Below are 27,487 nucleotides of genomic sequence, written 5' to 3'. Positions count from 1 at the left end.
TTGTTTTGGGCTCAAATCACACATTAACTACTGGTCGGATTAGGCTGAAATTCTGCATGATTAAAACTTCTATTTCTCATTAACATGTACAGGGTGGCCGAAAAGTCCCTTTACACAATATTGCAGTACGTATTACACTGTTATATTTGTTATTATTTGTACGTGAGTAGTAAGGCAACAGTGGGGGGAGAGATTGAAGCCTCACTCTCTCTAGCCAACCACGTGCGGCGACGCCCAGTAGATAGTAGATAGTAAGCGGTGCCTTTGCAAGAGTCACCCCAGATTATGCTGAAACGAATGAGCCAACGGACTTGGAGTCGAGTCAAGCTTTGCTGAAACAATGGAGGTATACATGCTGATGTTTTAGACTATAGTTATTTGTGCAACTAGTGAGAAAAGTGAGCAATTGACTCACTCGAGAGAAATCCTTACTCACGAGCCGTAGGCGAGTGAGGAATGGTTTCTCGAGTGAGGCAATTGTACTTTGAACTCGAGTTGCACATTATACTTTTCCTACAGTTACCATAAAACAAAAATTGGTGAAGAAACATAACCTATTTTTACACAGAAGTTAACTTTTAATATAACATTTAATGTGAAGTGACAAATACAACAGTACAACAGATGACCAGCTGATTTACAGCCAGTGCTGCCAATGTATTTTGCGCGCATACGACGTTGCCTGCATATTACGCGCTCACTATTTCGTGCCTTCTCGTTGCAAATCTGGAGTGAGACAAAGTAATTAGAGTGAGACAATGTTAACATTGTCTCACTGATGAGCGAATTGGCCACTTTGCTTTCTCAAATCAGTGAGAGAACATGTACATTGTTAGGTAACTGTAGGAAATAGTTATTTGTGCAACTAGTGAGAAAAGTGAGCAATTGACTCACTCGAGAGAAATGCTTACTCACGAGCCGTAGGCGAGTGAGGAATGGCTTCTCGAGTGAGGCAATTGTACTTTGAACTCGAGTTGCACATTATACTTTTCCTACAGTTACGATAAAACAAATAAATTGGTGAAGAAACATAACCTATTTTTACACAGAAGTGAACTTTTAATATAACATTTAATGTGAAGTGACAAATACAACAGTACAACAGCTGACCAGCTGATTTAAAGCCAGTGCTGCCAACGTATTTCGTGCGCATACGACGTTGCCTTCATGTTACGCGCTCACTAATTCGTGCCTTCACGTTGAAAATCTGGAGTGAGACAAAGTAATTAGAGTGAGACAATGTTAACATTGTCTCACTGATGAGCGAATTGGCCACTTTGCTTTCTCAAATCAGTAAGAGAACATGTACATTGTTAGGTAACTGTAGGAAAAAAACTTTGTTCACTTGATATAGCCACAAAATATTTCTGATTAAAATAGATTTCTATAGTTTTAATCAACGCCAATTGAATTTATCTTTAGTGTAGAGAGACTTTTCGGCCACCCTGTAGGTATATTCTTATCTCAAAGATCCTTTTGGGCTCAGCCCCAGTAAGGAGTTCCCGTGTGTACTATATGGGTATTTCTATTTAAAAAGAAATATAAATTACATGAAATATGATCAACATATTGCGTTTTTGCAGTCATTTAATTGTACGATTAGGTCACACACCATGAAAATTGTTTGAACAGAAATAAAAGAGCAGATCCATTGCCTTTTCAGAAATCAAAAGTTTTTGTAACTTCTTACAGAAATGTACATTAATTTAGAATAGTATGATTACTTATCTGTTTAAAATACAACATGTTTCAATTTAATTTAAAGAGAACACAGAAAACCCCTTTAAACATATTTTTTGCTGAACCCCTCACGTATGAAGGAAAATGACAAAGTAAACAACATTGACATGACAAGAGTATTGTTTAATTTCAAATTGAATAACTCGTAGTCTACAATATACAATACGAAGTCGAGTATGAGTATGCGTCTACAAGGCAACAATAGATATTGCGTTCAGTCTATGACAATAAATACACACAAACAAACACACACCGGAGAAACTCAGATCATACACACAGGGATTCTTTGGTTCCTCCCTAAGATAAGGTCCGTAAAGTTACGGTAACTTGGGACTAGAGCTCGGGGTAGTCCCGACCAAGTCTCGCTAGTATTTACACATTATCTACGCTATGAGGCGTCTACACACGTTTCTAAGAATCCAAATTATTTTAAAATTAAAACACAGATTAGTAAAAAAAAAACTTAACAGAAAGAAAACAACAACTTCTGGAAAACCTTAAATAAGGGTAATAGTTAAACAAGCCGCCTTGGAGTTGGTAATATCCCTAAAAAAGTAACGTAAAGTAGTAAAAGTTTAATAATGTTAATTTATAATTGAGGCGTAGCTGCTAAACAGGCCTATCTCAAAAACTGATGTTTTCAGATAATCCCTGTTAAAGTTTAGAGATTATGTTTGGCTGTCAGCGTAGGCGGTCTTCTATGCTTAAAGGGCCAGTGACATAAGCTGACTTTAAGAGTCATGCCAACCAAACAAACTTAAATACACCATTCCAAGTTATCAAAGATTATACTAGAAGACATGAGGAAGCGAAATATCGACTATCCTCGAAAAAGGGCCCATCTCGACTTAGACCCGTTTGGCAGTCACAGCCTCAATTTTTATTAATTCACTACAAAATCATCAAATAAAAATGCCGTTCATTATGATTTTTAAAAATTAAAGGTGGTACACAACTTCAAAACTTAAAAAAAAAAAATAATAGTTTTAACTGTTATTTTAAGATATGTTATAAAACTTCTGTTACTTTCTGAACTTAAACAATTATTGAGCCAGGTTACTCCCTTAAAATATTAACAATAAAAACTGTTCTGGTAAAACTATGAACAATAGAAATTACTTATCATAATTAAGAAGTTACAAACTTTACTGAACAATTGGAAAAATCAGATAAAAAGTACAACAATCACAAAAAAAGCATTTTTTGTTACTGGAAAATAATAAAAAATCTTAAGATTATCAAACTCAACAAACACTGTAACACTGATTTACTTCTAAATGGCTAAGCCTCACCATTAATGTTCTAACAGATATTTCAGTATGAACATAATCTTTTAACTCACCATACAAAAATTCCTGAGTAAAGTATAAAAACTTCAGATTGTCACTGATATGAAAGCATTTGATGACGATGACATATATATTCCTTTTTACTAAGTAGGGGAAAATTCGACCTATTGAAAAGATTAGTAAGATTTTTAAAACTGTATTTGAATGTCTAAAAACACTATATAGATAGAAGAAAAGTATTTTGTAGTTGAATACAAGAAGGTATTTTCACAAATAGGTGTTTATTTTGTTTCCAAGTAACTTGAAAGACTATTTTCAACCCTAGGAAGTCTTAAAAATAAAAATGGTTAGAATAATTATTATTCTTAACAGTTATAAGTTCAAGATTTGTTCTGCTGCAACAACAGGCAAAACACTTGCAGAGATGGACGGGTCTCAAAATTTCTCAACATTTTTGGGAAAATATATTTATGATCTTTTCACGAATCTGTTCCAACCATCAGCAAATACGTCTCCGCAATAGTAGATGTTCACAATTTTGCCATGATTGCGAGACATGGTTTAACGATGGCGCGGTGATTGCGAGACATAAATGATAGTACCTAGTGCAATAAATGATATGCAAGATGGTTTTTTTTGCCTTAGGACGCTAGGCAAGAGCCCGGGATTGTTTTCACACTACTCGCTAGACCTAGGGGGTTGCGGCATTATCACTTAGATAAAATCCATTGGTGATTTGGCGGGATTTGAACCCAAGACCCCTCTTGGACCGAAGTCCGGTGCTCTGACCACTAGACCAGCTTGCTCCCCATTTCAAGACGTTAGCGATGGTGCAGTTTCAAAAAAAATCTTTTTGTAACCATTATGTCTAAGCATACAACAATGCTTTGCAAAATTATATCTCAACAAAAAGGTCTAGATAAAAATTACAAGATAGGCCTATTTATTTTTCAAGGTTAAAAAAGGGAAAAATCTAAAATCTCCCATAAAACCCTGTTCCCATAGTCCGAACATCGTTAGAATAGACAGAGTTTATAGGTAATAGCTTATTCCCTATAGGCCTATGGGAAAATACGCTAATATTCCCTATATGATAAATTTGCTAAAATAGAGTGATACTTGGCCTTAATACCTGTTTGTGATTAGCTATTGGTTTTTAGCTAGACTGATGTTTTGCAGTCAAATTTTATTAAATATAGGCTATAATATAACATTTTTATTTTTGGAAAAAGGTTTTTGTTATTTTAACCCATTATTGGTTTCTGTACTACAGGACCATATAGATTTTGTTTGTCATAAATTTAATCTGCGAGAACTTATAGGCAAGATTTTAATATCAAACTCATTTTGCCTAAGAAGAAAAATCCCGTCATGTTCCTGTCCCAAAAATCAGGAAGGGAATAAAATTCTGCCCGTCCCAAACTAAAAGTCCAATCCCGTCCATCTCTACTAATTTGCCGTTAGCATTTTCTTATCAGTCAAGTTTAAACGAGAAAGAATACAAGATTAACACGAGTAGCAATATGCTGACAAAAGCCTTAATTGTAACAAACCTAGTGATGAACTTTGTTTCAATATTCTAAACTTTGTACCAAAGCTATTTACGAAGGATGTATAATACTACAATACCGGCATAACTCATAACCTAAGACTAGGACACAATTATACATAAGCGTTGATATCACCAGTTATGACGGGTTGGGGACTGACGTGGTCAAATCTCTCATCGGGTGATCTGTAGAGTCGGACTGGTCTGTTGAGTTGCTGGACGAGTGATCCATCCGAGTTTGAGTATCCGTGGGTTGATCCATCGGATGGTCGGAGGACTGTTGATCTGAGGATGTGTGCTCCGACGTAGTGTTGGGACTGTCCACGTTACGATAGCTGAACCCTACCGGTGAGTCTCCACTTGATAATGACTCAGGGGTGCCAACAGAGCTAAGCGATCCAGCCAGTGGACTGGCAGTCAAGTCTAGCCTGCAAAATGGATAGCATTTAGTAGTAAGTTAGAGCCAAATGTTCCAGTTTCAAAGTGTGAAGTACAAATGGCAAAGTCTATTTCCTGTGTAACTATCGAAGTTGTTTATTTCTTCACCAGGGTTGCTTACAGAGCTGGAGTTAATACCCTTGAAGGGTAAACATTCTTTATTGGTTCGTCAAGAAATCCTGACTGCTACTTTATTGTGTGCTAAGTTTACAGGGCTACACTGTATTAAGTAATCCTAACCCAGCCTAACATAGCCAACCCAAAACAACTTCAAGTCTTCAAATAATTAAATAAACAGCATCAGGCCTTAGTGTGGATTGTATCCAGCAAAGCCAGGGGTGAGCCAAGAGTTGAACTGTACTGATAAAACATAACTTGGCAGGTCTCAGGATGCAAACCCACAACATTGCTGCGTTGGGTACAAAATTCATTGTGACTACGCAATGAATTACCGATTCAACACATCTTTGCGGGTAAGTGGGAAATCAGCACTGCCACTTCATGTGCTGAGTTTGTGGGACTTCACTGTATTAAATAATCCTAGCCTAGCCCAGTGTATCCAACCAGAAACAACCTTAAGGCTTAAAATCATTTTGTAACACTATTTACTATACGATCATCTGGAAGATCACGTCCGAAATTTCTATTAGAATCATTTTGAAGTGGTATTTGAAGGTACTTCTTATGTTAGTTTTCTGAAATGTTGACGCAACTCATTAAAGCCGGCATTTTCTCACCAAACCTAAGGAACTACTGTACATAATTTGATACCCCAATACACTAAGGTCTTTAATAGTTTAACAGGATCAATAATTGAGAAAGATTGCACCGATATCAACATTATACACTCAAAAGTTGTGGCAAACAAATATTGTAGTTTGAAGGTAACAAGAAACTGCACGGTCTGTTCCAACAAAAATCAAAATAAAAAAAGTTGAGGGTTTGGACGCCTTTTTAACCATCAAAATTACCTTTTAGATTGAAAATTGATTAATAAAGTGATTGTATGACTATTTCTTTTAATGAAAACCTTGCGAAAATTTAGAGAAATTTTGCAACTTTACTTGTAGTGTAGGGTATACAGTAAAATTACCATAATTTAACTCCCACCGTTAATGGAAACATCCATAGCATCCTAAGTATTCTCGCTAAGTCTCTTAGACTAAGAAGGTGTTGGTAGTTTACTAAAACATATAAATAAAAACCTTGATTGAGGCATGAGCAGTCCCATGCTCGTCCGCTTTGCAGGTGGCTCGTTGTCATCCAAGTCAAATTTGCGTTTGATGGGGCCCAGAGTTGGTGTCCGCAATGCAATAGGGCTCAAACTCCGTCTGAAAGTGTAAATTACAGATTAACAAATTATTGGTTTGGACTGCAAGCTGAAATTACAGCTATTACTTTGTAGGCCTACATGGGAAAAGAGGTGACAATTTATATCGGTTACACTATGAAAACTTAATGACTTGAAATGGATCTAAGAGGATGTTAAAAAAAAAAAAAAAAAACATTCTGGGAGCGTTCAGTAGGGTTTGGCCATGTTTAATGGATTTCACCTTCCTCTTTATATATAGGCTAAGGTACGACATCTAGCAACAACGCAACTAGTTGTAATAGGCCTTCACAGTACAGCGTAAAAGTGCATATAATGATGGTGCAAAGTAACAGTATTGGAACAAACAAAATTTTCCTTTTACATTATTTTTAATGAGGCAAAATTTTTACAGGAGCGTACTCGCACCTACAGCACTTTATATCAGTCCTATATAACTATAATACATAGTTTTTACAATTTGCTTGCATTTTACAGTACCGTACTGAAGACCTGCAACCCATTTATATTCTGTAGAACTACCGTACGTCCAAAGACACTGATACTGATACATAGTGTGTGCTACACTTTAGATTTTCTGTTAGATAGGAGAGAATTAAAACATTTTCCTATTGCCACCTTTGGCTATGCAAAAACAACACAAGCATTAAATAAGTTCAAAAGCTGTTAAACTATCTGAATATGAAACTTTCAAACACTGTTGGTTTTCCTATTTATATCCTAAAAAAGTAGCCCCATCTGATCTGAGCGAATTAAAATTTCACCATCTCCACAATCCTATATATTTTGACACCAAAAGTCTTTTAAATTAGACAATGAGATATTTCACTAACGTAGCAGTAACACTTTGAAACTCTGTTCTCAGCAAATCTCACAAACATTGGCGTACCTGGTGGTGAACTTCCTGGTAGGACTTGGTGAGAGGTTGGTTTTCCAAACGTTGGGTGAGAACACCTGCTTGGTGCCCAGCATCCGGGTGGGGGAGGGAGAGGAACAGACGGGGGAGAGAGAGGGGAGGTGGACATGTAGAGGGTCACACAAGCCTACTCTTGGCTTGGGACTACGGTCTCCGGCATCTCCCTGTAACACAACAAGCTCCATTTACCCGGCTTGATTTTTACTAAAATATTCCCTATAAATTTTCAGATTTATTTCCATTTTTAAATAACATTAATTTTAGTGAGTAGTTAGGTTTGCTGCTACGGGGAAGATGTTGAGGTGTGTTTTTTCAATTGAAATATTGATAGCTTAGTATGAAATAAACCAAATTGCCAAATTTGATTAAAATATATCCATAAACAAGCAAACTAGAACAGTTTATTTATTCTCCATAAGAATAACATGGGAATTTTAAATTTACAATTTTTTTAATTTTCTCCGTAGTCAATGAACATTCAAAAACACTTCAATATACTAAATTTTTTGTTTTTTTTTAAGCTCTTCAAAATGGTCTAGAGAGAAATTTAGAAATTTAAAGTTTTTAGGGTCAAAAATGAGAAAAACCCATTTTTACCCCATAAAACCTCCCATAAACCCCTGATCCCATGGTCCGATTATGCTGGTTCGCGAACTCGTTCGAATAAATGTAGGTTTACACGTTTGTACCAAATTTCATCAAAATCGGATCAATTTTGCTCGAGTTATCGCGCTAACGGACACATATATAAATATATATATATATATATGAATTTGAACGGATGGTGTTTTTGGCCTCTGGGGACCTCAAAACGAAAAAGTAAATCGGTCCCGGGTCTAGGTCTTACCATGAGACCTACGGTAATAGCTTATTCCCTATATGGGAAATTTGCTAAAATTAATAATTTGGCCTAGACATGGGTTACTTAGGCTACAAAACCTAAAAAGTGTTGAGGAAACATTGAGCTATTTTCATACAATCTTTACTATTCAAAACTACTAGGGCGGTCACTAAATTTAGATCTCCATTGAGGTCCGAGCTAGTTAACATCTGACACCAACGTTGTGTCCTTTACTTCATCCATCTACAAATCTAGCCGGTTCTCACCTATATCTGACGATTAGTTCCTTCATAAGTAGTAGCCAATAAAGATAAAAGAAAATCAAAGCTCCTGCCAAGTGTATGGAGCGTTCCTCTCCATGATAAGGTTTCTGTGGGAGTGGGAAGGGGATCTACCCTAACACATTGATTAGTTCCTTCATAAGTAGTAGCCAATAAAGATAAAAGAAAATCAAAGCTCTTGCCAAGTGTTTGAGGAGCGTTCCTTTCCATGATAAGGTTTCTGTGGGAAGGGTATCTACCCTAACACATATCTGTTGCCGTTTGGTAGATTTGTGGCCTAAGGAGAAAATGTTAGGACATAGAAAAAGTAAATTTGGTGCTTAGCGAGTTTGCCAGGCAATTTGCACTGTGAAGCCGGTAGGGGCAATTCATCAAATTTGACAAAGACAATGAAGAGTTGAGGAAACATCCTGAATTTATCTGGAGATATCAGGGTATAGCGTTATCCCTAGTCTTATCCCTAGGTCCACGTCTCTTGTTAGTTCGGCGATCTCTTGTCCTTCTCTTGTCTAGTCACACCGATGTCTGCAGGCAAAACTTTGGTCACTGCTTCAAACATGATGAAAATGAAAAACCGCAGCGGACCTAATCAAGGCAAAACATCTCAAACATTTTTCTGCATATGTCTACAATATCCACCTCCGACTTCCTCGATCCCTTAATCACGTTTTTTATGTCCAAACCCTTTACTCTATTCATGTCCGACAACTGGCAATGGACTTCAATAGATTATCACCACAGAAATCAAATCGCTCATCGACGGAGAATGATGACCTGTGAATGAGGGTGCACAATAAGCTGTTCCAGCTGTGCTGCAATCCCATGGTTACTTGTAAGCCTGGCCCTCTATAAAAATAAAAATATAAAAAAAAATTATCAAAAAAAAATCGTTTATTGCTCTCAGATCATACTTTGCAAAACTACAACTTTATTCTCACATGTGACAAGTTGAATGTATCGCATAGCTGCTAAACTGAATAAGCATACCAAACACACCAAATGCATTTAATAACAATTAATTTAGGAAATAAACAGGTAATTTTAACATATTTCAAATTCATTGATATCCTTTTTGGACAAGCAGACGAAACTAGAACAATTTTCATGTAACTTTGTGACATGAAAAAGTTATAGGACTAGTTTCCTTTGAGAAACCATAAACAAAAAGAATTAAATATAGACCGTGAGCCGTGCTGCAGTTACCATAGGTTCTGGCGTACACCACTGGGAGCGCCATGTAGTTACGACGTACACGCTACGTAACTACATAGCACTCCCAGCAGTGTGCACCAGAACCTATGGTAACCATGGTAACCGCAGTACGGCTGACAGTCTATATTTAATTCTTTTTGTCTATCTTGAAACTAAGCTATTATATGGGTGCACTTTAGTTTAAACGACCCACATTTATTTGATTGAAATTTTTGATTAAAACTATTGATATAGCCAATCAATTATTTCATTTGATTGTTCAATCCATTATTTTATTGATTTTACTTTAAGTGCAGCCTTAAAAATTGACAACTGATCTTGTTAAGGCTAAAATAATACATGGATTAAGAAATTCAACTGTTCTAAGCTGACCTAACATAACTAACCAAACTTGCTGTAAGAATTAAAAATTCCGTTAATAACAGTTAACAGAAAAGGCAAGAGTAAAATATCAAATGGAATTTTCATATGTTCGGATAATACAGTGAGCTCACTTCGAATCAAAATGCCACAGACAGTAAAAAAAAAACTTAAAAGAGTAGCACTTGGCTCTGAAATGGAAAGCCTAGGCCTACTTGTAATCTCCATAGCAAAATGTATTTTCTACCTTGGGTGAATTGCCGACAATGGTAAGGTCCTCCCAAGACTGTGACATGACCATTGTGTTGTTCAGTTCCCGCTCATGTGCCGTCTCTCGGCCTACAGCCACGTCTAGGCACTCCTCCTGACGAAGCTGGCTGATCCGTGGAGTCAAGCGGGGGGACAGCAGTGGTGCAGTGGACCCGGAAGTAAAACTGGCACTGAATCGCCGCGTTCGGGGGGCCATTGATGAAAACACGTTGAAGGTTGTTGATTCCCTATAACAATCGTTTCGACAAATTTTTAATAAAAGTTCCTTGACAATTCCTCATCTTAAGACTAAGTTTATTACCTTCAGCCTAGGAAAGTTACCGTACTACTATTTGGATTTTTTGTTAATACAAGGGGAATGTGATTAAAATAGGCCAAATCAATAAAAAATCACTGAAGATCGAGGGGTTAACCCTCCAAGTGTCCATAGTTTAGGCCTTAATGTCCACCTATTTTTGGCGCATTTGCAAGGTTTTATTAAAACGGATCTGAGAAGCTTAAAACAATGTTAATTCTAATGTTCTATATACCATTTTGTTTGGAAAATCATGGGCTTCAATATTATATATAAAACATAAGGAACATTAAAAAAAAAAAAAAAATTTTTAGGTAAAAAAAATATAATTTCGAAAATTTCGCGCCTAATGAAATTGTATAAATTATAGGCCTATAAATATTTGAAAATAGCCACTTTGTTCTAAATTTTATGAGGATTACAAATATATAATAATATAAGGAAGTATATTTGCAAATAAATAAGTTATGGGCAAAAAACTGATTTCAGTACATAGCGTTTAGCTAAGAATGCATAGCCTAACCATAGCTAGGAATCTGGCTGATAATTTACATCAATATCACTACCTACTTCTTCAGGATCATCAACCAGCACTTCAAAACCACTTAAATCTTCTTATAATGCACCACGTATATCACTACTTTTGATTTTTAACACTAAAACAATGATAAACGTAATAAAACACATCAGTCATCGGTCCGGGGGAACCTAGCTGTTTACAAATACACGCACGTCAGCTGTCTGCTACAATATTTTCAGAACTAAAATGAATAGCGCTTAGAGACAGACATCTGGAGACAGCTTAGAATGTAACGGAAAGAACGATACCTAACTCGATCCAGTTCAATCCGATTCAGTCAGTTATAGAGCCTTCGCCGTAAACGATGTCTGCTTGTCGAAAAATCGGCAAGTAACACTATACAAAGTGTGGTGCTTGCCGAATTTTCGTCAAGTAACACTGGGAGGGTTAAAAAAGTTTACTCAGGACAGTGGTTGGGAGTTCTCTCATCTAGGTGCATTAAGCCTTTAGTTAATACAGGCAACAATCTAACTGAAGTAAGTAGGTAGGACATTTGTATTGGACATTAGGCCTATATTAGAAAAATCCTTAAAAATATTTCTAGGTAGGGAAATACAGTAGGCTAACTTAAGCACGGGTCACACTAGGCTGTTCACCAGCCGCTGGTGATCAGCAGCTGGCACCAGCATCACCGGCTCACCAATCCAGGCTGAGTCAGCTCAGTGTCAGCTGGCTGCGAATTTTGTGGTCACATTTAAGCTGACAGTCACGGCTTCTTTCAATTCGCCGCTGATGCCAGCCTAGTATGACCCGTGCTTTAGAACAGTACCGCGGTTACAAATGGTCCCGGTGGGTCCAGGCCCAGGGGCGCAAGAGTTTTTGTTTTGTTGGGGGGGCAAGTAACAGACAATGTTTGGAAAATATCTGGAATAGCGCGACAGTAGAATCCTCCTCACTTCTGTTCCCACTCATGAGCCATCTGAACTGCCACTGTTTGCATATTATCATTGAATATAGTCCTTTTATCTTTATTTGAAGGCTATTAATTTTTTATGTCATTATTTCATTACCGGTACCTAACTTACTCATAATGTCAGTTGCTATTGTCAAATCGGGCGAGAAACTTATTATCAATTGGTTAGCAAATTAAGATAAGTTGCTGCCGTGTTTTTGCATATGATTTTATTTATTTATTTATTTATTTATTTTATATATAGGCCTAAATAAATGTTTGTATGAACTGTTTATGACGATAAGATTAGGGTATCTGCAATTATAAAATTCTATGGGAAGGGAGGGAAACAGGTCCGCGACATAGGAAGTGGTGAAGGAGGTAGTAAAGGGGAGTAGTCCGGAGTGTGGAAACTGTTTTTGACAGTTAGATTTTATTTATGTTCGACGAATGTTATTTTGTAATGACACACCCTTTTTCTGTGAAATGAAAAAAAAACCAAGTGGCATGAGTTTAGAAAGAGGGCGGCAAAAAAATTTTGGACGGTAAAAAAGTGTTAAAAAAGTTTCTAAGCAGAAGTAAGTAGTTTTCACGCTCATTAAATAATTTAGGCCTAAGTTATTGATTACCGGTATGTGTACAGAAAGTGATGTAACCCTAAAATGAACTTTGATGATGTTAACTTATAAGTTAAGTTAAACAAGTTTGCCGAAAAAAAATTAGGAAAACCAGTCATTTTAATAGGTCTAAGGTGTTGCCTGTTTCTAGTTTTTAATGTTTGCAACTACACCTTCAATTCAATCTTTTTTTACATTAACTTAAAACCATTTTACTTAATTTTAAGAACACAGCCTTGGAAGTGTTTATGTACCGGTAGGCCTAAGTAAAAGTTAAACTCATTGCAGTGACGTAGCCAGGGGGGGGGGGTCCTGGGGGTTTGGACCCCCCCTTCCGGTCTTAAATATAATATTTTTTTGTTAAATTGAATGTAAAATTATATAAGTTAATCATAGCCTATATCATTGACGTTGGGGTTGATTATTTTCAATGCCAAGAGAGCTAAAAGAGACTGTTTTAGGGCCTATATTTTTAAAATTTTTCCCGGATCCCCCTTTTTACCTGGGGCCCCGGTCGGTCGACCCTCCCTATTTTTAAATCCTGGCTACGTCACTGCTTATTGTAAGTTACCGGTACCTATACCATTTAATTGATGGTTCACGTTTTTTCTTTAGGCCTACTAAGTTATGTGGGTAGGGCCTAACTTTATTAACAATCAAAAGTAACTTAAACACAATAGGCCTACTTATAACGAGCCTTGCCTTTGTTATGATTGCGGATGCGTAAGCAACTCGTAAAATGCCTATTTTCATTTAAGTATTATTTAAATCTATGTCGGTGTTGCAGGGGGGGAGCAATTACCTATTGGGCCCAAGGTACATCACATTCAAACCACGGACTAATAACCTCACTAACCCAATCTCTGGTAACTTAGTCAGACTCCTCGCTTGATCCGACTGTAACATCGCTTGTAACATTTCCTGGGATATGGCTGCTGATTTTACTGAAGAATGTAATATTAAGGACTACTTATAAAATTAAAAATTAACTAGGCCTAAACTATATCTAACTTACCTTGAGGTAGTAGCAGTTGTTGCTGATGTAGTCATTGTAGGATTTAACTGATTGATCATTGGTGCACTACTGGATCTTTTTAATGAAGCTGGAATGTCAACTTCCATTTTGACAGGTGGATTTGACATCTTGAATAACTCTTATAAGATACATTAAAATATTTTTAGATTCGTTGATAAACATCGGTTTAGTATTCCGAAAATAATGTGTCTAAACTGTTACACACGACTATAGTTCTGGTGCACAAATGCAGTTCAACACAACAACAATCTAACGATACGCCGTAGTTGAAATTATCAGTAAAACTCAAAATAAAATATTAACAACAGCACAACACAGCGACTGATGAGAACTTTTAACAATTTTAACGCCCAAGTCACCCATCCCTATTATTTATTATACCCCAGATTCAAGAAACTCCTACTCCGAACTCAAGTCGTTGAAGTCGCTCTCGGCTCTCAGCTCTCAGCTGATCAGGCAACACACTAAAATTGATTTTACGGTTGGATGGTAATTCGAAAAAGCATTAACTTGACATGTATACGAAACGGATTGCATTAAGAAAATAAGAGATTTATCATAAGATTTTTCTAATGCTTGCGAAAATTGGGTGGTTTAAATTAAATTCACAACAACACAAAGGCTCAACATAACCTAACTCAACTACAACACAACATTGAACAGTCAAGACTTCTTATTCTTTTCTTAAGTTTCTGAGTCGACGAGCCTCAGCCAACCAAAATCATTGAGTAAACACTCAAAACTCAAAGGTTAGGGCGAAAACTTAAACTAGGCAGTAGTCTTATTATTTATTAGGATATATAATAACTGAGGACGAACATTGGTTTTAATATAATATAAACTTAGTTTTGTTTTGTTCAAATAGTCGTATTGTCGATGAAATAGGGATAAATTAATATTAAAGCAATAATTGATCAACACCATTGTGCTTGAGCAAAGGCTTGTGCGGTCTCTGTACAAACTGGTTCACAAAATTACTCACATAAAACATAACGAGTACCGGTCGGTAGTGTACAAAAACTCGAAGAAAGGCTCAAATAAAACATTTAAATCAATACAAGGTGTTTAAAATGACCCAAAAGGATGCTTTACCAAACATTTAAAAACATTTTCTTGAAAGGATTTTTAACAAAAGGGAAGTTTGTTAAACATTTTAGGGCCAAAACTTTATTACTAATTCCTTCCTATCTACAAATTACCTTTTGGATAGTGTATAAAATATTTTTTTGTCCAAAGGCTCGTCCAGCAATTCCTCCAAGTGTTTACACTTGTCTTAATCTGCAAATATGTTGGTTCCTTCTTTTAAGATAGGTAACACCCGCTGGATGAGACAACAAGTTTTGATAATGCGTTCAGCTTCGGCTGGAAGCATCTCAAAAAGAGGAGATGTCCTCCTGTCTGAGGAAAATGTAGATATGTTACTGCGATATTTGCAGTATGAGTACGGTAAGGAGGACCGAGAGGGGCGAATATAGGAAATTTGTGAGGGGGCGACCCGGAGGGTAGAATATTTTAGGGTCCTCCCCGAAAATGTTTTAAAAATATAGGTGTTAAATACCACGTTTTGATGTTTCCGGAGTACTTTTGAAATTAATGGACGTTTGACGATGACATAAACGATAATTTAATATGCATTTCCCCCCAATGTTTCTATCGTGAGTCGTGAAGGAGCCCTACGCCCCCCGTGTCCACCCCTGACCCAAGTAGCACACATCGTTGGCCCAACGTTGGGAAATGGTCGGCACGGTTGGGAAATGGTTGGCAGAAATTTTAACGATTTGCCAACGTTGGCCCAACGGAAACTAATATTCGTTGGAATCGTTGGGCCTTCGTTGGGTATTCGTTGGGTTTAAGTATTTATACTTAAACACAAAGGCCTAATCTAAATCAAAAGGATTAATTTTCAATATAATCTATATTCAAATACTAGTATCCTCTCCAACTACCAGAAAAACAATTTAACTACTTGATAGTCCAGTAAAATAAGACATTTTGGTATGCAAAAGGTCGGGTAGTTCTGATTTTTGGATATGTTGTTAGTATTGGGCCCATAACATAAAATCCAAGTTATCCACCTCGAGATACTGCCGCTCGCCGCGGGGCGCGCCACTTGTTATCGAAATATCAAAAATATGGCAATTCCTATTGTTTTTCACTCAATCTCGCGAACCGTTGATTTTACCGAAAAGTTTATTTTATTACATTAAAGAAGAATACATTTATGGCAGTTTAAACCCAACAGCAAGTATGTAGCGTAAATAATGGTCAAAATACAGACCATCAAAATAGATAAATTTTCCAAAGACCGATAAAAATTGTGGGTTTTTCAATATTTCCACAATATAGTTGTTTGAAGCAATCACCGTATTGATTTAGAGAGTATGCCAGTTTATTTACTATTAATAGAAAATAAATTAAAGTACGAATAAAAATACCCCCACCTCAGCAAACCTGCAGACTAAGTGAATTTCCATTTGCTTGATTTGATTTTCACAAACCTATTTAAATAACATTAGGTTTAACTGGTGCCTAGGTTGAAGGGTGAATTTCGATGTTTTTACTCTTTATCACGCGCTATTTATCACTTGAATAACTGTTAACCTCATTCCATTGATTATGCTCTGCACCATGTATAATCCACCATGCATCATGTATGAATACAGTTCAACGCTTTGTATTCATTGCATTCTTTACTTTTTTGTTGAAACTTATCCTAAAGTTAAAGTTAATTCGCTTTAAATGTTTGAGGTTAAAGTTTAAGGCAGTCAAAAAGATTCTCCTGATACTTCGTTTGCATATTAATGTTTCGAATTTCAAATTTATGAATTTTCACCACCCTAAAGAACGTTTGTATTATAGCTGACTGCTTAGGAAGTAATAGTCAAATTAATTCAATAAATACTGTCCGACAGTATAAACAAACCACTCAACAACAAAGATTTATCTCTGAATGATTTCTAAGATGGGTTTTACATCGAATTTTTACTACTAGATAAAAACATATATAAGGGATGTTTATAACTCAAAAGGAATACCCCTTCCTTCCTTCCTATATCTGCGGTTGGATTACTCAATAAGTTGACAGCGCGAAAGCAATAAATTAAGGGCTGTTGGAATGTTTAGTTTATGAGAGGTTAATTAGATGCGGGAAAGTTGGTAGCAATGTTACAAGTTGTGGTGAATGAGCGCACCACCTCACGCGACCACACGACGATACAGTGTCACAGTTGCCAACGATAGCATATTAGAAAGCTAAAATATTATGATAAATAAACAAAAATAACTTTTAAGCTAACAAATACTGCAATAAGTAAAGATTTTTGAATGAAGGTTAACATTTTTAAACCCTCCTTTGTTGTTCGAAATGAAATATTTGTAAAATTAGAAAAATTCCTTTAAGTTCCCCAATCTTGGATTGATAACGAATGCAATTAGTCAAAATGCATAGTAGGACCTACGACCTTTTACAAACGCATTTACATTCACACCAAATAATTTCAGTTTACGTTCAAATTGAATTATGTTGAAGAGCTTATTTTGTACAATAACACCTAAGACAGGGTTTATAATAGAATCATAAAATGTTTCGAGTATTTTTTTTGCCAAAGGGAGCTCACTACACACGTTTTAGACCGGACGAATAGATACGACCTAAATTTTATGTAGTCTACATACATAAAAAAAATTAAGTACTGTATACAAAGAAAACTCAATAAGATGCGTAATTTTTATCACAAACTGTTGGAATCTAAGGTAAAAATCATAATGATAAGTACATCATAGAGCATGTAGTAAAATATCTCATTAGATAATTTGCTTGTCATCGTATTGGTCAACCCTCAACTTAGTCAGTAAAAAGCTATTGGTAATATTAGAAATCACCGTCAAAGGCAAACAACAAACAAACAATTTCCCAAACAGCTCCCTTGGTGCGGCAGTAAGGTTAGTTTAATGAGCCATTTACCGCCACTTTTATACGAACTGGCGGCAAAATATGACCTCAGGTCATTACATTCGCGTGTAGAAAGGTCGCGACCTAGTGGTTACGCCTTTGTTGGGGCTAAGTTGGAATTGTTTATACTTAAAGATTGCCAACAGAATAAATTGATTCTAATTCCATGGGTAGAAAGATGATTTCGGGCCTCAAATGTACATTTCAAACTATATAAAACCTCTTATCTTAAATTTGTTTATATTGTTGTATTTTAGACCGAAAAAAAGGATAGAAAATATAGGCCTATATAAACATATTCCCCTCTTCAGTCAAAAAAATGACCCAAAAGGTTCAACCATGTTCAACTCATCAATTTTGTACGGATTGGCACTAACATAAAATGCAAATAGTAACGTTTACAAAATGTTATTTTATTTATTCCGTGTCATCAAAAACACGTTCAGCACACAGGTTGATTTTCTGCCTATCACTGGATATTGTTTGGATCGCTTTTTTACAGCATTTATTTTTTTCTGGTTCAATGTAGCAGGGCATTATTCACAGAAGTTTGAACAAAAATGTGAACAAAATAATTATAGTAACATTGTGGGTTCGCTTAGACCTGAGGCACCCTGTAACTTCATAAATTTAGATAAGATTTAACATGTTCAATTTCATTTAAGCTTCATTCAGCAGGTCTTGGGGAAGCTTTCGACGTAGCCTCCTGTTTTCAGTTGCTTCACCAAAATTAAACGCAAGTGCTCCAGGAACATCGTGTAGAGATGACGAAATTTAATGTGGATCATTCAATGAAGGTTGAAATAGACTCTACTCCAAGCTCTTCATGTAAATGTTTGTTTCTAATGAACCAGAGAGCATTCAACGCTATTCTTAGAATTTTGTTTTGGATCACTTGAATTTTTGAATAATTTGTTTTTTGATAGGAGATGCATATGTTATTAAAGAAAGAATTATTTATTTGTAGATTAAAATCTAAGGCTGTTTTTAGAGAATACTTTCTATTTATTAAAGAAACAATATTTTAACTTTTGCTATTAATTTTACGCTTGCATTCCGGTACATCTGAATAGCTGATTCAAATTATTGCAATAAGGTAACTCTATAAGACTATGCACTGTAAAACTAATAGCTTGCTGGTACCATCAACTAAAGATAATATGTGTTACCTTCTATAATCAATGGTAATACAACTATACCTCTATAGTAGCTTAAAACACTAACAACTCTGCGTTCACTATAAGATGCGCAAAATGGGTAAAACTATTGTAATCTAGATAACCAAATAGTCCCAGACACAACAGCATGTTTTGCTAGGCAGACACTTTAGCCACCGAACTGTAAACGATAATTACCTAGAAAGCCTGTAGAGCATGCTGCATGGCTTCATGGGTATAATCTGCAGAACATGTTAATTGTAGCGACAAAGCAGTGGTTACTGTATATCGTCGTGCAGAATGTTCTTTGTAATTGGGCCTTTCTACACCATGTTTCTAAACACATATCTGGGAGCTTGGTAATGCACTAGGTAGTTTAAGTGGGCAATCGAGTTAATAAAAATTTGTTTAGGTAAAAAATGAGGTAAATTATTATGCTATAACCTCATTTCTTAATCACAATTAGACTACTGTTAATATAATATTGTTTTATCAGCTGGAGGCCTACTGAGTAGATAGGATAGAGAAGATAGATTTATTCAATTGTTGTTGAATTGTTACAGGTTTGTTAACATAAAGAAGTTTCTTAGTTAAAATGCACTTTTTTAACTTGGAAGTTTGGTGTGGCAAAAGTGCATAAACAGCCGTATTAACATTAAGTATAAAGTGGATTACTATAATTTTTTGACGAAAACAAAATACCAATCCAAAAATTTTGAGGGAAATTGTGTTTATTTATTCTACTTCAATACTTGTAAAAAAACAGCATCAATACTGTTGAACTAACGAATATTTGAGTATAAGATTATCTAAATCTATACTTTTATAAAATTGAGGTGGAGTCAGTCTGTCTGTCTGTGCAGATGTCAAAATATTATGAACTGTGTATTTTTATTTCTAAGTTCCTTGCCACGTGTATACATTGTAGTTATAATAAATTTACCTATTTTTCAAATTCAACAAGTATGCTAAGAGGTCTAGTGCTAACTAACAATCTTCTGTTGAATGTTATGTTGCATTATTTTATCCAAACCATGAGGTAACTTTATTGTATACAACAGTCAAATAAGTTAACCGTGGTTCCTAAACCGTCGTTCCCCGTGACGGTTGATCCGTTCCACTGTTCCACGCGCCGTAAAAACCCGCTTTCTTCACCGCATAATTGAGTCTGTCAACACAAACGAAGAAGATTGATTTTAGAAACATTAAGCGGCGCTTAGACACTTCCCGAGTTGAGCTATATAGTAACTACGTAAAAAAACTACAGTATAACTGTGCTCGCGGTCTGTTCATTGAATATCGTTCTAATTATATTAAACTGTACAAAGCAACCCTAAAAATAATCATCTATATATTTAATATATATTGAAACGTGAAAGGGTTTTTTTTATTTTAAGAATCTGAATCAACCACTTGACGGATTTCATGATTTTTGTGTCGAAAGAAAGATAATTTTGAGAACTAGGGAATATCGAAGCCATAATTTTAGTTTAGGGTTTCAGTTTTTTAGAAATTAAGTTTTAAATTTTAAAAAGTCTAGCAGCCGACGCTAACATTCTATTTTTTATTTTGAAAACTGAGTTTATTAATAAACTTTGCCTATTAGACACAGTAAAAAAAAAACTTAAATTTACGATATAAATAACATGTAACATAGATTAATAACGTTGTCCATATAAATGATTTTGAATGATTTTACATGATTCTTTTAGCACTTTTATGACTATTTCATTTTTTAATTTTGATGGAAGATTATATTTTTTTAAAAATTCGTCAAAAAATTTTGTAATAGTCCCTCTTGCACCAATCATTATGCCAATTACTGATATTGAATTTAGATTATATTTGTTTCTTAAATAAGTTTCACATTTACTATAAATTTTCCTCTTTTCTTCATCTACTTCTAGGGGTTGGCTTGATGATGTTTCGAACCTTATTGTTGGATCAATTACAATTCCACTTTTAGATTTTGTATCATAAATTAAAATGTCCAATCTTCTGTTCGATCCACCATCTTCAGTGCAATGTATTTCTTCTACTACTTGCCAGCCTTTTTTTCGTAGTTCTTCTGCGATCATTGCTCTTACAGCATGGTGTCTTGCATTACGCAGTAAGGCACCAAAGGGACAAGAGCCAAGGACATGCGGAAGGGTTTCAGGCTCCTTGCAATGTCTGCAAAGGGTTCCATCCTGGCTTCGCCCTGGTACGCTGCGTACTGTATAGTACTAGCTTTTGGTATAGTAAAATTCACTTAACAGCTGTAAACATTCAGTGTATTCGATACAAATTTAGCATTTGGATGAAAATGAAATGACATACGTATTGTCGACTTATTTATACTATGTGTAATGTTATAATCATTGATACGTTCATTTTTCCGGTAAGAGGACAAGAGATTATTTAAATATACATAGTAAAATCCTAGATGCTCTATTTATTTGTTTATCAGTCTTTAAAATCTTAAGTTTGTTTTAGTGCAATATAACTTGTTATAACTAACAGCTGGTTGGATATAAAAATATTCTATAGAACTATGGAGTAGTTTCTTTACTCTGTGATTTCTCATTGATTACCTATATAACCATTGCTGTATACGAATCGAAGCTCACGAGTCTTCAATGGAAAGCTTACTAACAGACTTTTTAAGGAAAGGTTGGGAAATAACAATGATTACATGTTTTAATTCATCTTGGCAGCTTTTTTCTTTGCAATAAATTTTGAACTGCTTAAACTATGCTTTAAGGAATAGACATATTGACATAACTACGCACTGTATAATACAGTTTTAAAGGACTATACTAAATTCCCGTACGTATGACGGGCCAACTGCTCGTATACTAGTTAAGACTCGATGACGAACTCATTCCATTATTTGATATCTATATTTGACGTTAGGGATTATGAAGTCACCTGAAGCATTCCCGCTAAAAATGCATCTCATCTGTAGAAATACATAGTCCTTAAATTGTACAAATCTTGAAAACCATAACATCTATCTTGCTTAGGTGCGAAGAGCTATATCTAATTAATAATCCTGATTCTGTAGCTATGCGCAAATTTAATTTCTACCAATGACCACAAAACTTATGTTTTACCCGAATATTTCATTTTAAGTGGCTTTTGTGTGCATGTTATGCTGTAAAATTAGGAATTTTTCTATAATGGCATTTCCAACACAAAACCACACAAAACCAGGATGGCGTAATCTATTTTTCAAATTAATAATTCACCGAGTCTACAAAAAAAGGGATTCACAATAAATATACATTAATTTCATCTATTTAATTGTTTAAACAGAGATTAATTAATTATGATTTAGAGTGAAATACATGTTTACATTTACAGTTCTTACTTTCCAACATACTCGAGGAAATTTCTTTATTTTTAATTTGTATCTCCAAAAAAATACAGAATGTTACAGAATATATTTCAATTATACATTTTCGTATAGTTAGAAACGGTCTTTTGTAGGATTCGTCATAGGAACATAGAGTGTTTATCAAACCTCTATAGTAAACAAGTTCGGGTTCAGTGCATCCCGATGCGGTCCAGGATATTTTTGAGTCCAGACGGTCCAGAATTAGCGGACTGGAAATACCCGCTGGAGTTGGAGAAAACTTAGTGACTCCAGCAGTTAGGGCCCGACCAAGCCAAACGACACAACGCTTGTTTTTGGACAGGGGTTAGAGTTTTTATTTAGGGATTTAAATTATTTATTCTATTAAATGTTATAACATTTCCAATATTTAATATTTAGGAACCTTAAAATATTGACCTAAACAGGCTTTATCTTAAAATTTGCTCATTTTATATTTGCTTTATCTAGATTTCAATGAAGATATTTAAGTTTAGCTTTCACCATACAACAACACCAAGTGATTAACCTATGCTATCACCATTGACTATTGGATACAGAAGTATTGATAGTCAATTCTATTACTATAGACATTTGGCTACTAATATAGACTACTAGAGAGAGTCTATATGGACTGACTGTATTTTTTAGAACATAGTTGAGTTATGCAACTCCTAGAGTTGCTGTAAAAACCCGATTACTCCCTTTGGATATTATTTTTTTGATCCCAAAGTATTTGAACCCAAATGAGCGAAGGATGAGCGTAGACTAGTGTGAGATGAACTGTATAATAGCTTTGTAGCTATGTTACTAACTAAGATCAGCTGTTTCACTATTATATAGGATCATTAATTTAAAGCTCAGTGATCAGACACAGCTGATTCCAGTTTTGAGCCATCAAAAACTGCTGATTTTCTCAGGATAGATCCGGCAATCTTTTGGTTGTTTGACTACCAGTAGTTACTGACTTCATGTCTGTAGGTTCTAGGCTCAGATGAACTACAACAATTGAAATTGTAAAGTTGGCAACAGTTAAACATACTTCAAACAATAGTCAAGGCTGTAACGCAGTTCAAATTGAACTAACGTTTTACCAAAAAGAGGTGCAATTAAATTTTTTCTCTAATCAAAATATAGAAATTGTAAATGATTAGTCAATTAAAGAACCGCATCACTCTCTTTCTAGAGCCGTATTAAGGTCGATTCACACATATCTGTCCAGTCAAAGTTCCGTTAAGCTAGGCGCCCACCGGGCAACCCAGCGGGTGACGCGGCGCGGCGCGGCGCGGAGAAAAAATTCCGTCCGCTTCTCCAGGGGCCGCGCCCACCAAGCAACTCTAGTGGAACCGCGGGGCAGCGCGGAGAAATATTATTGTGGAGGGGATGTACTAACGTTCAGTCACAGTACAAAGTGCCTACGATACTGCATGTTCAGTGGAGAGACTGCGTATTTTGAGTGAATTTTGTGATGATAATGACTGATTCAAGTTCAGACGAAGAAGATCTATTCTGGTTTTGCTTGATCCAAGCAGAGGAGGAGGAGAAACGACAGAGGCGCATTTGGGTGCACGAAATCAATCAAAAGAGAGATGATTACGGCGAATTTCACCATTTGTTTCGAGACCTCTTAAACAACGATAGAAAATTCTTCAAATATTTTCGGATGTCCTCTGAAAATTTTTATGAACTCCATGACATGGTGAAAGAAGAAATAACGTCACAAGTAAACAAACAACCTTCACTTGCTAGCTAGACTAGACTACTAGATAGAGTGTTCGATTCGGACCCGAACACGCCCGAAGGGCTCACGATACTTTCCGAAAACACCCGAATGATCGGCGGACGAGGGGCAGACGCCGTTTCCACGCCTCTACCCCGCGCCCACCAAGCAACTCAACGGAGTCGCGGCAACACGAGAGGAAGAAATTCTCCACCGAATTCTCACTGCCGGATTCGAAAAGAAGATTTTTTCCCGCGTCGCGTCGCGCCACCCGCTGGGTTGCTAGGTGGGCGTCAGTCCATAAGATAACATGGCACGGATACGTGGCAACTTTTTTTCACGGCGTCGCGCCGCGCCGCGTCACCCGCTGAGTTGCCCGGTGGGCGCCTAGCTTTACAGTCCAGTCACAGTTCAGTCTCAATTCAGCCTCAGTTGCATCCGCAATTGCACAGTCAACTGTCCGTCAGTTGGTTTCAGTCAGTCCGTCACTGTATTTAAAATGACGTTACAGTCAAAAATCTATACTTATTTAGCAGGTTTTTTGTGACAATTACTCCTCCGAAACTTCTGAACCGATTGACATGTTTTTGGTGTCATTGGAAAGAGCGTAACGTGAAGTTGTGCAGGAAACCTTCTTTTTAAGGAAATAATTAGAGAGTGAGGCCCTGGGGCCCTTTAAATTTTCGTATTTCTCCATAAGGATAACAAGGGAGATAAACAGAAACATGTTTGTTACTTGAAAATAGTCAAAGTCTACTACATAATAATTGCTGTGTATTATGACTCTTAATGTATACCTACTACATTTCAATCAAGGATTGTGTACCTTAAAGTTTACCCATAATGGATCTTACTACTTTATTCTAATGTTGGGAATAGTAAAATTTAGTGGAGAATAAGTTACCATGATTTAGAAAACTTTACTATAATAATTTATGTATTTAAATCACAAATCTTTGACATTATTAATTTATTTGAAACTAAACAGCTGATCGACAAATCAAACAAATCATCTACTTCATGTGAATAATGTTATTACACACTATGCTATAAGCACAATTTTTATTTCAGCTGCAGTTATTTTAATAAGAACAAAATGAGAGCATTCTATTGGCTGAGGGAACACCATTAGCGCAATGAAAGTGTGGGAGACCATCGGCCTCGGTAGTCTAGTGGATAGCGTACCGGCGGCTTCTAAACTTATGGTACCAGGTTCGAAACCCATCGGAGGCACAAACTTTTTGTTTAAGATTTTTGCATTATCAGCAAGTTTGGTTAGTTTTGTTAGGTTATAACAGTTAAATTTTATAATTAAAACCTTATAAAATTGAATTTGAGCTATTTATAGTTTTATTTTATGAACAGAACTATTTTTTCGAGTAGTAAACCTTCATTCAATTTTTTCATTATCAGCAAGTTTGGTTAGTTTGGTTAGGTTATGACAGTTTAATTTTATAATTAAAAAATATAAAATTTAATTTGAGGCATTTATAGTTTTATTTTATGAACAGAACTATTTTTTCTATTAGTAAACCTTCATTCAATTTTGTCATTATCAGCAAGTTTGGTTAGTTAGGTTAGGTTATGACAGTTTAATTAAAAAAATAATTATATATTTTTTTTAGTTTTAGGCCTACAATAATATTTTTTTTTATTTCTAATAATTTTTAAACTCTCATTTTGTCCGTATTAAAAAACTGCAGCTGAAATAAAAATCGTGCACCCTATAACTACCCTATAACCTTGCTCGCTGCCTATAACATACTTGAACTTGAACACTTATTAATTTACTAAATATAATACACATACAGCTAGAAAATGGCTGGACTGCTTCCCTTCCGAGGCTTCTTTATTACTGTTTAGTTTTTGACGTCGAGTCAATATATAATACAATGAATTTGTTTTCTAAATTCATATGTTATTTTGCGGGGCATTGAGCCGCACAGGTTCACTAGTTTTTAATTAAACCGCAATATTATATCTATCAAATTTATATCGTCCATCATGTCGATTGTTATGAACAGTATTTAAACTATAAACACAATCATTTAACTAACAAAAATACTAGTTTCTAACATCAAACACGTCCGTCAGGCGTCCGAACAATAAAAAAATTACGGTGGGAAGAAATGTGAAATTAACTGAAGGACGGCGGATGAGCAACTAACGGACCTGTCCAGATGAGTTTAGATAGCGCAATATAAAACCCATTAAAGATATTTGTTGACTTTTACATGACTGATTTGACTGACCTGTGACGTACCGTAACTGACATATGTGAATCGACCTTTCTCTTTTAGTCCACACCATATAGCTATACCTTAAAAGTTTTGACTCAACAGTACATCCGGTTTCCAAAAACTACGCCAGTTAGTCCTGAAATATTGATACATAAATCGTCGTCTTCTCCGACAGTTAAGGCTGGAAGATATAAGACGCTCCAGTGACTGCAGTGATATTCCAGACTGTTTCCATGTTCTATTTCAGTAAGAACCATTTCTGTCTTGTTGACAGATATATTTCCAGATTATTCTAATGCGCTGGAAACAGCAATATAAATGACACGGTGTCCGAAGGTGTATTTCAATTTGTCGAGGTACGTTAAACACGTTATTTGCTGTGAGGAATTTAAATTTGTTTTGTGGACTTTTGATTTTAATGGATTAGTTGAGAGTGTAGACTTTTAAATTTTCAAAGCCTATATATTTCGTTTGTACCTGGTATTTAGTAACTGTTTGAATTGTGGTTTATTTATTGTAGGAAAGTTGCATAATTGCCATTACATTAAACTATTTGTTAATTTTATATGTGTTGAAATATTTAAGACATGTTTATGTTTGTGATCTATTTGTACATATTGCATATCAAAGTAAAACTTAACTCACAGGAAATGCAAAATTTTCATGAAAGTAGAGATTTTTCAAGAAAATGATAGGGTATTAAAAACTTACCATCATTTCCACATAATGAAACCGCCATTTTCAAAGGAATAAAAATAGTAAAATTCTGATTCAATCAAAATATCTGTATAAAAAATCTATATATATAATACGCTAAGCCGATTTTTGTAAACGGAACTCCTCCCTCATTTTTGGATTGATTTTGACCATTAACGTGTCAAAAGAATGGCCCTAATCTGTAGTTTTGCAAAGTCTTTTTCATTTTTTGAAATCTTTATTAGTTTTGGGCAGGATCTTCCATCAAATTTGGGTTTTCTCCCATAAGATTAACGTGGGGGAATGTAAATATTTAATTGGAAACTTTGTTTCCACTAATTTGAGAGAACGGCTGGGCGTAGAAACATGGTAGAGGTGTCCAAAGAAAGGTCTCAGTCTCTAGATGAGTTACCAAAAGAAAAACTAAGTGAATCCTATTAGGGCTCTGCCCCAGAAGCCCTTAAAGCTCCCTCCACAGATTTGTTTACATTTTCATCATGTGGATAATACTTTTGAATTAAACAGCTGTTAATTCTTAAATTGTATTTTAAACAACACACGTTTATTGAGAGTTATTGAATTGTCCAAAAAAAGTATTTGCAATGCTATTTACTGGTTTTAAAATTGATTTTCTTCTGTATCATGCCATGTTTTGCAATATAACGTTCCATTACAAAATCAGTTGACAATCATTTTATAGTAACTCTCACAATTATTTCTT

The 27,487-nt window shown here is 35.5% G+C and overlaps 1 protein-coding gene across 1 annotated transcript; it reads right to left on the bottom strand.

Moving 5' to 3' along the window:
* Window positions 1-1,842: 1,842 nt before the first annotated feature.
* On the bottom strand, window positions 1,843-14,287 carry LOC129001528 (P2R1A-PPP2R2A-interacting phosphatase regulator 1-like). The gene is made up of 5 exons (XM_054428852.1): window positions 13,626-14,287; window positions 10,204-10,453; window positions 7,236-7,426; window positions 6,222-6,347; window positions 1,843-5,006 (listed from the first exon to the last, which is right to left on the bottom strand). Exons 1-5 carry the CDS (start codon window positions 13,751-13,753, stop codon window positions 4,718-4,720), a joined length of 984 nt encoding a protein of 327 aa, XP_054284827.1. The 5' UTR covers window positions 13,754-14,287; the 3' UTR covers window positions 1,843-4,717.
* Window positions 14,288-27,487: the final 13,200 nt, after the last annotated feature.

Source organism: Macrosteles quadrilineatus, unplaced genomic scaffold, assembly GCF_028750875.1.
Source record: "Macrosteles quadrilineatus isolate MER2022 unplaced genomic scaffold, UCM_ALF_1.0 Scaffold_8__2_contigs__length_117827958, whole genome shotgun sequence".
Taxonomy (NCBI): Eukaryota; Metazoa; Arthropoda; class Insecta; order Hemiptera; family Cicadellidae; genus Macrosteles; species Macrosteles quadrilineatus.
The sequence above is the reverse complement of the archived record's forward strand: the minus strand, read 5'-3'. Positions and strand labels throughout refer to the sequence as shown.